At 46.9% G+C, this 14,643-nt stretch overlaps 1 protein-coding gene across 1 annotated transcript; it reads left to right on the top strand.

Moving 5' to 3' along the window:
* The first annotated feature begins 4,497 nt into the window (after nt 1–4,497).
* LRRN4 (leucine rich repeat neuronal 4) lies at nt 4,498–13,696 on the top strand. The gene is made up of 5 exons (XM_009282517.2): nt 4,498–4,556; nt 6,271–6,994; nt 8,217–8,421; nt 10,008–10,145; nt 11,319–13,696. Exons 2-5 carry the CDS (start codon nt 6,307–6,309, stop codon nt 12,649–12,651), a joined length of 2,364 nt encoding a protein of 787 aa, XP_009280792.1. The 5' UTR covers nt 4,498–4,556; nt 6,271–6,306; the 3' UTR covers nt 12,652–13,696.
* The last annotated feature ends 947 nt before the right edge of the window (nt 13,697–14,643 follow it).

The following is a 14,643-nucleotide window of genomic DNA, read 5'->3' as shown; positions in this document are numbered from 1 at the left end:
AATTCCCAACCGTCACTGCGACTGGACAGCCCTGATTTTTCTGTCACGTCCTCTGCTTTTCTCCAGTGCCTATCAGTAGGCTGCAGTGGAATCGCTCCCGATTTGTGCCAGTTTAAACAAACTATAGCTTTACATTTTGCAAAAGAAAGAGCTGATACAGCCTGCTTCCCAGCCCTCTGTACTTCCCTCTCCTCAGCACTTTTTACACAGGGGCTGAGGGACCCATCCAATTTTCCTTCAGTAGAGGACTTACCCACTTCTCACTTGCTTGACACAGGCCAAGTATTTTGCTCAGAGTGGGAGAACCACCTCTAATGGATAGTCCAAGTCCAAACACTTGCAATATTTAAAACCTGCCCAAGGGTGCTGTGGGAGAGGTGAATGCGCGTCTTAGTGCCAGCACTTCTTCCACAGGCAGCCCTCTTCCAGACTCGGCCTCCACTTTGGCTACTGAGTCGCAGTCAGGACTGTGACTGTGCCTGTGTCAGAGCCCCTCATTTGGCAATGACAGACTCCCGTAAATTGTTCATCGGGAAGCACAGCCCTGTGCTTGGCACTCTCGGAGCAGACCTTGTCACATGACTGTTGCATGGAAGCCCTGTAGTTGCCACCTGTCATCTAAATGATCTGAACACGTGAATGCAGAGATACGGGAACTTTGAATGTAGTTCTCATTAGCAGAGTGTGCGGCGCGTTTTACTGCTAAGCAAACATGCTTACTTGCGGTCCAAGTTGTCTGGGCTGGGATTTCAGAGAAACGATCAAATATTTCCATTTTCTTTCCTGCCCCTCCCTCAGTCTCACTCCATGTGTCACTGCCTTTCGAGCAAAGAATTCCCGCTGCTCTGCAAGGAGTTCTGACAGCTCATCCCGGCTAGCTGTAAGCCTCACCCTTTGTCATTTTAGCTTTAAGGGAATGATCCCTTGCTGCTGTCCCGTCTCCGTGTTTCTTTAGATCATCAGCTATCTTTCTCCTGGCAAGGCTTTTCCATGACAGGTAAGGAACACTTAGGAAAGGAGTCTCTTTTTATCCAGCTGCCTTCAGTGCTGCATGGGGGCAGTGACGGTAGCTCCGCTTCCTACAAGCAGCCCCAGAAGAGGTCGGAGTGGGAAGGCACGACCCAGGGCACTCCTGCACCTCCGTAATTCCGGGCTGGATACAAGTCGGCAGCTCCTGAGAGGAGGCCTGCACCAGCCTGCTCTGCCTGGCACCTGCACCAGCCCAGCTCGGGGCCAGCCACAGCACGGAGTCATCTTTCATCCCCCCCCACGTCACCGAGCATGTCCCAGCCAGACTTCAGAAGTTCCCCTTAATGCACATGGGGTACCACGCCCTCCCTTACTCATGCAATAACCTGATTAAACTTGGCTTTCGCTTGTTCATACCACCTGATTTACACATAGAGTTAAAGAACATAGGCTCAGTGGTCTGTAGAAAACAAGTTATTAATTGCACGGTGCCAGATGTGTGAGATGTTTTACAGAGAGAGTGAAAGCAGGACAAGGGCATCTGCCCTGAAATTTCGCAATCAGAGACAAAATCCTGGAGAGGAATCTTGTTTAGATGAAAACAAAAGCCTTTAGGAAACTAATACCTCGACTCGGCTGCAACCCTATGCTGTACATCGTGCTTAATTAAACCAAAGTCAGGTCAGGGTAAAACACTACCAATGTCAGATGGCTGCTGTCTGTTCTTACAACAAACTCTGTAGGGGATTTCACCGCTGCCTTCAGCATGTTTTACTGCAGCAGACAACACACACACCCCAGAGTTTTCTGAAACATCAGGCTAAATAATCCTGTTCTTGCATTCTCTCCCTGTTCTCTGTAGGAAAATGTCTTGCTTGTGCTTGCTCTGTGAACTGACCTGCAAAATTCTTCTTTTCTTTTGTTGGCCTTAAAAGCCATTCTCCAGATTTTTTCAGGATAGTTTCATTCTTAACCATCACTTGGATCACGGCCAGTGAGAAACATTCATCTCTTAAACTTTACAGCCTGGTACCATCCTCGCCTTCTCCTGCTCTCCCCGTGCTTCTGTTTATCTCGGTGTCACTAGGGAATGCAGGGCTTATCCCTAGAATTCCTGCAGGCAGAGGGGTTTTGTGCAGCACTGAATCAGCCCCGGGGTGGGGGCGTCTGGTTCAGCTCTTTGTGCATCATCCATGTGAAAAGGCTGACAAAAATGCCTGCCTTTACTAAACGTTCCCCCAGGTTGCCACTGAAACTCTTAGAAAAGTAGAAAAAGGGAGAAGAATAACCTGAAGAAACACAGCGACATGAGAACAGGCCAAAGTGACTCACAAAGGGGAAATCTCCGCCTGCTGCTACCAGATAATTTCAAAGAAACTGGTGAGAGAGGGCTGCTGTCTGCCCTGGGAAACCTTCACCAATACCTGGGCAGCTGTTGGAGACATAGTACCATAGCAGTAATATTCCAGATGATTAGAGTTTGCAGCTAGGCAAAGAGCTGGGGAAATAGGACGCCTGCCTCAAAAACTGGGCATCCAAAAAGCAGAACCAAAGGTGGAAAATAAAAATAACAAACGCTCATTTTCCAAGGGTGCTCTGCTTCTTGCAAGAGGTTCTCTGTATCACTCAGAAGTCAAGCACCTCTGGGCAAAGACTCCACCTCCCTTCCACCTTCACTGAAATGAGTGGCCCGCTCGCTAACGGCCGGGCTGCTTTTCCAGTCTTACGAGGCTGCTTGTCTCAGTCTCCAAAATGAAGTCAGTAAGGTTGAACACATTAAAAGTAAGGCAGCATTTGGCCCTCCAGGTTTCATGGAGTAGTTTTTTTAAGAGATTAAAAACAATATAATAACCAATGAAAATTCACTGTCTCTAAGCACTGAGCTAACAGCAGCAAACACAACACGGGTATTTAATAGCCCGAGGCAAAGCGAGACCACCTCCCTGCTCCCCAGCTTCTCTCAAAGAAGAGTTTTGCAGCCAGCAGGTCTGCAAAGCCAAAGGGAAGGCAGGGTTTCCACCCGCCTGGCAGGGGCTGGACTTTCCTCCTGTTATACCAAATTCTTCAGATTTTTTTTAACCTGCTCCAGGTTGCCCTTTGAACCCAGCAGAGTGCAGATCTCTGAAGGTACCTGTTAGCGCGCACGTGCCAGGCCTGCACGCTGCCCTAAACGCAGGCCTGCGAGCTGCTCCACCAGGGTTAATCTGTGGGATTAGCCCCTCATTTAGGAAACTATTTGTCTTGCCTTAGAGCCATTCCACACGGGAACAATATGTACATCTCGCCCAGCCTCCAAGGGAACCGCAATGGCTCCAGAGAGTCCTACTAAAAGACGGTATCTTGTTCTGTGGATGTTCTGGTGTTTTTCAAGGCTCTCTCCCCACGCAGATAATGAATGACATGGTCAATAGATAAGGTCTGCGTACATGCAGACTCAAGGTTTTTGGGAAAGCAAGACCTTTATCTGCACTTCAGTACCCAAGCATACAGGTCTGTGTTGCCTTCATGTCATGGATCTGTTTTGTTGTCCTGACAAACGAAAAACACTGACTACTGTTCTCCCTGGAAATTTTAATCATTAATTGTCTTATAGTAGCAACTGAACAACCACCCTTTTGCTTTTACTGTGGAACAATCTCCATCAATTCATCCCTTTCCCATTCCTGGCTTTACTCTCAGCCCTTGACCAGCCAAATTATTATTCGAATTGTGGGAATGCTGAGAAACCCAGCTCAGGGCAGGTCCCTTGGTGGGAGATGTTTTACATTGTCAGTCTTGCTTATCCAGCAAAGGATGAGAGAAGGAGCCGAATGGGAACTCTCCCAAGCCATGCAGTACGGCAGATGCAGAACAGAGAATACAACCCACGCACAGCAGGACCGGGAGAGGCCTCCCAAGTCCATCACGTGCAGCATGAGATGCCGCAGGCCCTCTCCATCGGCAGAGAGCATTCCTCACTGCAGGAGTGGTAGGTGAGAGCTTCGCTTTTGACATTTCCCAAGGGCCTCCTTAGAAAAGTCATTTGTCCTGCGTGAACATTTCCAGGAATTACTCCCAACTGCAAGAGTCTTAGAAATAAAAACACTTGAAGCCTTTTATTGGTGCCTAGAGAGCAACCAAAGCCCATGTCAGCAGACAGAGCCTTAGCTTTACATCATCATGGCCTGTCAGCAAAGAAACACAATAATTCCTCTCCCTTCCCCCCTGTCACTGGAAGACGTGAGAGTTGGGACTACAGACACTGATCTTTTCCCTTTATCCCCCTCTGCTTAGACAAAGACAGACGGAGCAGCCCTGCCTGAGTGTTGGGAAATAAGAGCCCTCCCACCCACCTCCTACTAGGGCCGAGGGAGCGGGGAAAGCTGCCTGGAGCCACCCCCTCTCCAGTCAGGGGAAAGCTGGATGCGGGGGAGCAAGCCTGGAACAAACCTCGCCTGCGCTTGTGGGCAGAGCCACGAGCAGGGAAAGCCGGGAACAGAAAAGAGGCATTTCACGCTCTCAGCTGAGTCACCGAAGTGTATAAAATCAAGGCCAGGCAATCGGAGCCACGCAGAGCAGAAGCACGAGGCATCAGGACTTCTGGACAGGTACGTGCAAGCGGATGCGGTTTAGAGCCAGGGACTAAGATTAAATCTAAGATCGGGATCCAGCAGTGCAATTCCTCCCACCCTCTCCCTGCCATGTGCTGGGAATCCAGCAGCTCTGGTAACCAGGAAGCCCTGAGGCTGCTCAGCTCTTGCCTGGTTCCAGATGACAAAAAGGACACAGGCAACCAAATTATACTATGTTGCTGGTCCCTACTTCAAACCTGGGATGGCAGCAACAGATGATGGTCTGGGCAAGCTCTGGCACCATTCAGGGAACAGCAAGTAGCTATTAAGGTTTGGAATAAGTCAGAGATATTTCATACTACATGGGGCTTCAGCCACCCCCCTACACTGTAATATATTTTTGGATGAGGAATGATCGTTGTGATGCCTGGCAGCACAAAAGACAGCTCAGTAAGAAAAGCACTAGTTTTGGGCTTTGGTTAATTCCCTCCTCTGACACAGATTACCTGCGCAGCCTTGGGCAAAACATTTAGAGCTTTTTTTCTTTTTCTGTTCTTTTTTTTTTTTTTTAAATGACAAAGACAAAGCTGGGGTGGGATGAGGAGGAACTGTAACACTGAATAACATGCTTCTTGGTACCCAGGCCTTTAGGGCCCTGCTCCAGGAGCACACTCTCCGTTTCTGACCACTTTGACTGAAATGTGGTTCGGGAGCTGCATTTTCAGCACATCCTTTCCCCAGCAGCTGGGGTGCACACCACACCTGAGGCACTCACCTGCAGCAGGGCCCCAGCCCTGCCACCGCCTGGCAGACAGGCTCCAGGGCACTGCCAGTGGGTCAGGAGCAGAGGAGGAGGGCGAGTCTCAAAGTGCCTTTGGGGTCCCCACCGTGGCTGTCACTCATAACAGGGCAGAACTGCCCTGGCAGAGCCCACGCGAGCCCTGGACTTTTGCTGTTTCAACTTCTGCTAAGGGAGGGAAAGCCCTTCCTAACATAGGAAAGGCACTTTTACCTGCCCACGCCATTGCAGCTCAGCCCAGTTTGGGCTCCTACGTCCTTTAATGTTTAACAACCCTCCCCTGCCTTTGGATCCATACATTTGCTTTGTACAGACAACCTCACAGAAAAAAAATCCCTTGCCACGGTCCCACCTGACCCTAGCCCTGTTGCTTGGGTATCATCCCATTAGATAACTCTTCCCAGTGGGCTGGCCAAACTGGACACTATGCAGCAGGACAGCCCTGTAGAGAGCAATACACAATCAGGTATAAAAGTCAAGTCCCATAACATGGCAATATCCCTCTCCTGCAGCTTGTCCAGTATAGTCCCAACCGGTATTTTTATACTGGAGTAGCACTGGCACTCCCTCATACCCCGGTACTGCACAGAGGCAGCTGAGCAGAGAGACCAGGGAGCCCACCTCCTGCGCTGCTGCTGTTCTGGGTGCCGGTCTGGTGCTGAGGGTACTGGCGTGGGAACCAGACACGTGATACAACTTGGTTGCTTTCTGCATGAAAAACTGTAGGTACGCTTAGACTAAGATCACATGATACTTCTGTCCCCAAGAGTTCATGTTTACTTAGGCTTAATTACAGAAGAGACATTAATTATCACTTCCGCTGTCTGGATGCAATAGGAAAGGACTTACAAATGTTTCACTTTTAGATAGCTTGTAGCTGCCTGGAGGGATTTAATTTAGCTCTTAATGCTGATGTTTTGTTTTCCCCTCCCTGAAACAAAAACCAAACAGATCTTGCAAGTTAATTGCAAGCCACTTAGGAGAAGGATGTTTTCACGCTTGCTCATCCTCTCTCTGCTGGTGGGGAACACAGCGTCGGGCCCGGTGAGCAGAGCAGAGCCTGCAGCATCCAGGGACATCACCACCTTTTTCCAGCTGGCTCAGGAAGACTCTTGGGAGAACGTTAATCTCACCAGCATGTCCTGTGAGGATCGGAAGAACAGGACCTGGATCACCCTGCAGCTGACCAACAGCAGCCTGACAGCTTTCCCCGTCTGCCTTCCGGAGGCCCTGGAGACCTTGGATCTCAGCAACAACCTCTTAGAAGAGGTGAATGGCACGGAGATAGCAAACCTCCCACGGCTGCGCGTCCTCTCGCTGAGGCAGAACCATCTCCAGGCAGTTAGATGGGGATCTGAAGCCCTCAGCAGTCTCCTCTCCCTGGACTTAAGCTTTAATAAGCTGTCGTCGGTGCCATCGTGCCACAGCTCTGCCCTGCCTAACTTGAGGTGGTTGTCCCTGGCTGGAAATCCACTGATTGAAATCCAGCCGCTGGCTTTTTCCTGTTACCCTCAGCTACAGTTCCTAAACCTCTCTGCAACGCTGCTCGGGCAGGATGACAGCAGAGGAATTAGGGAGTCTGCTTTTGCCATCAGCACATCTCCCAGCGAGGCCACGAACAGGCCTGGAAACAACATCAACGTGCTTGATCTGAGCGGGACCTTTCTTGAGAAAAGTAAGTTTCTGGATTTCCCACTGTAAACATGGGGCTTGGTCAGGCCAGGGGGGAGCAGAAGCCTCGCTGGGACGATGGCTCCCATCCTGGCCGAGCCCGGGGTGGAGGGGGAACACCCCACGCTGAAAGCTGCAAACAGCTGGTCCAAGCGTGCAATGCACTCTCCAGCTGTGATGCAACTGCTGGCGGGAAACCCTCACGCAGACCACCCTCCCAAAGGAAGAGCAGAGAATGGACACCACCAAACAGGACTACTTGTCCCACTGTAGTCCCCCACCTCTGTCCTAATTCCACTGTCAGCCCTGAGATTAGCTTTGGGAGACACAGGAGGAAATTCATTTCCCTTTCCAGACACACTGCTGAAATCTTTCTTTGTCTATCCCCACAGTTACACTCTGCTTTATACAACTGTATTGAAGTAGCACAGAGAGGCTTTTTGTGTCAACCGCAACCAACCAAATACTTCCGCACAGGGAGACAATCCCTGCCCTGAGCAATTTACAGCATGATTTTTTTTCTTTTGTCTGCCTCCCCTGCCAGCCTCGGTTTATAACTGAGGTGCTGAAGCGGACAGATGTTAGATGCCTTGCTCAGCTGCTCTCAGCCTGGGGCAGAGCCAGGACCTTAGGGACTCCTCAAGCTAGAGGTTTCACCTCAACCCACATTTAACAGATACACCACCAAATTTACTCCATGAATTTACCTAATCCTTCTTGTGGTAGTGAGTTACACAATTCAGTCGTGGGACGGAAAGGCACTTTTGTGTAAGGCCTATTCTTTCAGTTTCATGCCTCTCAGCTCTTTTTCCTGCGCTAGGAGAAACAAGAAGTTACTTGCCTTTCTCACACCAGTCAAGACTTTGTAGACCTCTCTAATCTCCCCCCACCTACCACTTCTCTGAGCAGAGAAATCCTTGTTCATTTAATCTCACCTAATAGGAAACCTATTCCATATCTCTTATCAGCTTTATCGTCCTTCTATCTTCCCTTCTTTACCTCTGCCCTACGACAGCATGACCTGCAGGTAATATTACAAAAATGTGATTGCATGGGTGTTTATACACTGGTGTATTGATTTTTGTTCTATTTCTTTCCCAAGAAGAATAGCTGCAGAAGACCACAGAGATATTTTATATCCCTATGAACTCAAAACTTTTTTCTAGGCAGAAATCCACAGGAATGCTCTATTTAGGCAACAGATATAAATTTTTTTTCTGCTTCAGTTCAACCAGAGTGGACCAGAGATTTGCCCAACCTCAGATCGCTTCACCTGACAAAGATGTCACGATTAAGAAGCCTCGATACTGACTTCTTCAAGTCCATGCCTGGTCTCCAAGAGCTGAACTGTCAAGACTCCTACTCACTGGCTTTCGTGAGGACAGAGATGTTTGACAGTGCTCCTCATCTGAGCCATCTCTCGTTTGAGAAGTGAGTTGTTTTCTTTTTTGTTCTTCCTCACATAACGTTGCCTTTGCCTCACAGCACCATGGTGCCTGGGAGCTGATTTTTATGCAGAGTTTGCTTGTTATCAAGTATTTAGGAAGGAGGTATGGGCTTGCGTGCTATGGAGAAACGTGCTGTCTTATACTCAGATATGCCACGTAAAGCCTGTGATGTAGACCTGATACAGCAGAAGAGCTGATACAGCCCAAAGAGGTGGCATGAGACTCACAGCACAGTTACTGGTTGCTTGAGATCGCATCCATCGTGCTCCCGCTCTTCTGCCTTATCTCCCAGCCCAATGGATGAGTTCCTCTAGCGCTGTTAAGATTGGCATAGACCCACTGAAGCCCACTTGCAATACAGCCCATGCTTCCAACATCTACAATGGCAATGTCTCACCAGAGGAGAAGCGGGTCACTGAGGATTCCTTGCTCTACAAAGGATGAATGCTGACAGTTTCCTAAAATCCGCACCTTGGAAGCAGTCAAAAATCCTGTCCCTCCCACTTTTAGTGTGAGACATTAATATAGTTCCTTGTTCAGCATTAGTAAGAGCAATGGTTTAGTCCTTATTCTAGAGGTAACACCTCTGTGATTTACTTCGTATGCCACGCACCTGTTGAAATACTAAGGGAAAGAAAAGTCTGAAGGTGATTTATCAAAATAAGGGTAGGTAAACTGCACACAGAACAGTCAGCATAAAGGAAAAGATTTGGAGAGCACCTTACAAGAATTCTGTAATATAGGCCCAGATTATAAGCATATCAGAAAACAAACACTAGAGCACTGGCTGTGCTCTAGGAACCAGTTTTAGGAAAATATACCCATTTAAGCAAAAAAACCCAACGGATTCCATCCCCCACTAGATTGCCACACTGAATTTACACAGCACTTTACAATACCTGCAGGAATACCAGTTCAAAGTGCTAAAAATCATGACCCAAACTTAAAAAAAACAAAGGAGTAGCAGTTAAAGTCACAGACAAAAGAGAGCATCTTCTGAGCACTCAGACTACAGGGAGGTCACATTATCACACTCTTTCTGCAGCTAGGACAGCTTAACAGTAAAGGCAAGGAAGGTCTTCCCGTATTAGTCATTTGACCTTAGTCGGTGAGAGTGTATATTATGAAAGAGGCAATTAACATGAAGAGGATGATTGGCATACAGAAAGACAAGCCATTACAAGCAGACTGAGAAAGAAGCTAGAGAAATGGCTTAGTATAAAAGAAAAGTGTAGCTGAACGCACGACGGCAGAGAGGAGAGCATCCTTCACAGAAGACCCTTGCCAAATGCTAGGTCCTTTCCCTTCCAGCTGCCATCTCTAAAGGTGTTATCCCCTTACAATGCTTTTGTTATGCTTTAACACACAGCAGCTACGCTGTGCAAATTAGAGAGATGGGCAGGCATTAGCCTGGACTTAAAAGTGCAGAATGGTGGTGTTGATAACTGGCTACTTCCAAGGGAACTGAGAATATTGCTTTGTGTCTTACACACTCTGGGATCCTAAGCACACTCCAGTCCTTGGAAGGTAGCTCAGCGTTCGCTAATTATTGCATTTGTCATCTTGTAGCTGTAACCTGAGTTCCTTTAATCCTTGGAATACCAATTCATCGGGTAGCATCATCATCAACTTGTACGGAAATCCTCTGTTGTGCAACTGCCAGCTCTCCTGGCTGCTCTCCAAGCCCAAGAAAGTTGTACTGCAAAAGTAAGTGAGTTCAAGGAAATAAAGTAATGCTTTTCAGACACAACTTAAATATGTAAGTTATTTGGGGACCAAACATTCACTGTCATCTAAGTTATTCAAATTCCTTGTGTGCTCTTCCCTTCCACAAGAGGTAGAAATACAAAATAAAGTCCCCTTCAGGGACAAAGCACGGCTGAATTGTACTTGATTGTGGACAAATGCCATGGGCACACGCAGAACAGTAGAAAGCGTTATTAGCTGTGGATTCTACTTTAAGGTGAGAAGAGCTTATTTTCTCTATTTCAGTTCACATTTCTCCATTAGCTGGAGATAAAAAATGAGCTGGCTTGGTGGCCCTGATGGGCCACCACTGGGAGCAGGAACTGGAAGACTTTGCAAGATATTTAGCAAATTATTTCCTCTTTGCCCTTGCATTCCCAAAGCCTAGATCAGCACAGGCAGTCAACAAAACCCCTTGCAAATAGCCCCGTTTGTCACCTATTGTTTCCATGCTCTCCTACAGTTTTACAGACTAATTACAAGAAGCTGTAGTTAAAAGAAGTGCTTTGCATATGTATGATCTCCCTTCCTTTTAAAAGGCCACCGAGAAGATTTCTCATCAGAAGTGGACAGAGCAGGGAAGTAGATTGTTAAAATTAGATTGCTTCTCATCAGGATGGGCTTAGCAGTTGCATTCTTTACAAAAACATGCGATGTCTGAGTAAAGAAAGAACTCGAGCTCGGTCATTTAAAAGCACATCCCGCGTCAGCACAGCTCCAGCTGCCTAAACCAGCTGACTTAAGGATCCTGGGGACCCTGTTAAATCTCTCTGCAAGCGTTCCCCTCCTAGTGTGGCATTAAAGTCTGACCCTTTACAACAAGTTACCTTGAACCCTGACACTCTTGCTAAGGTTCACAGTCCTTGTAGCAAAAGATGCTTCTTCTCAGGCAAAAGATTTTCCTGCACCTTACAAAACCAAAAAGCCAGTCCCCTAAGTTCCCAGTGCTGTATAAAGCCATCTGCCAAGCACAGGACTATCGTTAAGACAACCTAGCTTTGGTTTAGGTTTCATGTCTTCTTTAATATAAAGACTGTCTGGGGACAGCAGGTTGCCACTTCCAATCCAAGCAGCCTAACAGCAGCCTGTAATGTTCTTGTGGATCTTGTCTATGCTAACTTGTCCCCTCTGCAGGGCTTGGGAGACTTTTTGCAACACATCCCAGGAAGATTGGGACAGACCTTCAACATCTTTTTCACTGCTAGAGCTCTACAATAAATGCCAGTCTGAGCGAAACGTTACACTGCCCGATTCAAACACACCCTCTCCCGAACGCGATGCTTTCAGCCTTACCAGTTTTGATGCAACTACCGTAGTAACAACAACCGACTCTGCTCCACTAACCAAAGACACTTCTACCAGCTCCCTAATTCAGAGGAATGTAATGAGCACAACTGCAGCCAACCCAACTGAGCCGATGCTCACAAAGGCCAACAGTTCCTCCCAGGAGGAGGTGGCAGTTTCCAAGTCCACGAGCCATCCCCCTTCTTTTGTGTCCGTAACCAGCTCCCCAAGTTTTCTCCAAGAGCTCTATAGTCACTCCTCAGATTATGGTTCCACGAATCAAACTGAAACAGATCAGCTAAAGAGAGAGCTCAGAACGACCGATGCGACGTTTCCCCAGGAAGGCCCGTTCAACCAGCCCACTAGTGATTATTCTACTAGAGCAACAGGAAACCCCGATGCCACTGACCATTATATCCACTCCTTTGCCACTCATGCCGGGGAAGGTACACCACAAACGAGCCTACCACAGCTGAACTCCACAAGGACCAACGCTCGGTCAGAGCCTGCATCCACCAGATCACTGATACACTATGTGGATGACTACGATTACGATGAACAGTCAATGGAAACCCCAGTGCAACTGGCATACACCTCCTGTGACTACAACCCTTGCAGACACCTTCAGAAGCCGTGCAGTGAACTTCAGAGTGCATCCCAATGTTTATGTCCTGGCACGTCGAGGGAAGATGAGGTTCCAGACCCACCGAGGCTGAGAGAGGTGTCTGAAGTTACAGACAGCTCTGCACAGATACACTGGTGCGCCCCAAATTCAGTTGTTCACACCTATGAGCTGATGCTTCATGCCCAAGGCAACGAGGACAGACAGTTTGTTCTGGACAATATTTATTCCACAGCAAGGCAGTACACTCTGTATAATCTATTACCATACACCACTTACCACATTTGTGTGACTGCTTCGAACAAAGCAGGGTCAAGCCAGACAGCAAGTCAGGGAATTCCAGGTAATTCGTGCACCAGATTTAAAACAAAACCCAGCTACAAGTCTGTCTTTGCTGCTCTGTCTGCAGCAAGCGGACTCTTTCTCATTTCCACAATTATTTTGTCTGTATGTCTGTGTAAGGCATGTAAAAAGCCTCAGAGTGAGCAATATGGTACACACTTAGTTTCTTATAAGAACCCAGCCTTTGATTATCCGTTAAAACTACAAACAGCTAATTAGCTTTAGATGATCATTCTACACATTCAAAGCTCACTGTCTCTATCACCTTGGTATGTTTTCCTGAGACTCAAAATGTCCTTCAGCAAAACTATGAAACATCAGACTCCATAGCCCTCATGTTTCTAAGGGAGAGAAAAACACACAAAAAGAAAAACTAATAACGAAGGTAGTCAAACAGAAAAAAGCCTTTGGACTCTTTCATGTGCTACGCAGCAGCAAATCTGGACACTAACCCTGAAAAGTTGTTTTTATAATCACCAACAAATATACTAGCATACATTTCACACAGCCCAGGTCTCCTGGGGCTCAGCGGCAAGGTGCTATGCAGCTCTAACTCCATTAAAGAACTCCGGTGACTGCAACTGCTCAGCCCAACTTCAGTTCAGGAAAAAGAAACATGAAGATTAATTGTAAAAAAGGACGGTGCAGGATCCTTAGGGCAGGGATAATAAGGTTTTTTCTGACTTTGTATGATGTTTTCCACAACGGAGGCTCCTGAGTGCTACCATAATACCAATTTACAGGCAGTGAGGAGTTTGCAGTACAGCAGTAACCCACAGAAGAGGGAAGCACATTAGCATTTGCTTCACGATTTTAAGCAGAGATGATTGCTCAGTCCCATCTACAGATTTAGCAGGCTGATGATTTACCCCATACAGAGGCAAAGAGCCAAGTAATGAAACAATTTAATGCGTATGCTGCTGAGACTTGAAAAACTGAAATCCCATCCACTAGCAGCGGACAGTTACGCAGACATTTTTCAAATGTACTTTTGGGTGCTAATTGCTGCTACAAAAATAGTAAGAGATGCTGAGAATCTCAGTTCTTCAGCAGCTTTGAGCTTGCCATTAAAATTCAAAGAGATGTTTGTGTAAGGGGAGGCGTTTGTCCCGATCAAATACTTCCTATTCAGAGACCCATAGGTTTATGTTCCAGTAGCTGCGTGTTTCTGCTGCTGTATACTGCTGTATAGACACAATATGCAAAATCCCCCCAGATCTCAGAGTGTGAAAGGTGCTATACAGTGTAAAAGAGTCTCTGTTCTGTTCTTTTTTTTTTTTTTTTAATGCTTCCAGTATTAATGGAAATAAAAGCTACAGAGTTGAGTTCTGGTTCTTTGTTAAAGACCCAGGTCTTTGTGTTGTCTTTACCATTTACTACGTTTAGCCTGAGAAATTAACTCAAACATTTTGTTGTTTTGGAACTAACTTTCAGTATATAGTAATGTTTTTATTATGGTAAATTTGTGTTATCTGATGTCATAAAAGCTTTCATTTTGTACGTGCATAAGGTGGCCTCTGCCATCCTCACCACTACCGGCTTGCAGTCCTTCCACGCGGGTTTGGCCTTTCCCCTACACCAGTGCTGGGAATGACACCGTCATTGGACAGATGCTCGTTGTAAATTCCTGCCGTGCCGGTCCTGAGCTGCTGAGCTTGGCTGAGCCCCATGACTCAAACTCAGAGTGTGAAAGGTGTTATACAGTTTAAAAGAGTCTCTGTTCTGTTCTTTTTTTTTTTTTTTTTAATGCTTCCAGTATTAATGGAAATAAAAGCTACAGAGTTGAGTTCTGGTTCTTTGTTAAAGACCCAGGTCTTTGTGTTGTCTTTACCATTTACTACGTTTAGCCTGAGAAATTAACTCAAACATTTTGTTGTTTTGGAACTAACTTTCAGTATATAGTAATGTTTTTATTATGGTAAATTTGTGTTATCTGATGTCATAAAAGCTTTCATTTTGTACGTGCATAAGGTGGCCTCTGCCATCCTCACCACTACCGGCTTGCAGTCCTTCCACGCGGGTTTGGCCTTTCCCCTACACCAGTGCTGGGAATGACACCGTCATTGGACAGATGCTCGTTGCAAATTCCTGCCGTGCCGGTCCTGAGCTGCTGAGCTTGGCTGAGCCCCATGACTCAAACTCACAATAGAAGTGAAATACAAATGGAGAAGCCAGGATAGCGTCACCTTCCACTTTGAAAATCTCTTTTAT

The sequence above is a fragment of the Aptenodytes forsteri genome, unplaced genomic scaffold (assembly GCF_000699145.1).
Source record: "Aptenodytes forsteri isolate BGI_AS27 unplaced genomic scaffold, ASM69914v1 Scaffold5, whole genome shotgun sequence".
Lineage (NCBI taxonomy): Eukaryota > Metazoa > Chordata > Aves > Sphenisciformes > Spheniscidae > Aptenodytes > Aptenodytes forsteri.
Note: the sequence above shows the minus strand (reverse complement) of the source record. Positions and strands in the feature narration are given on the sequence as shown.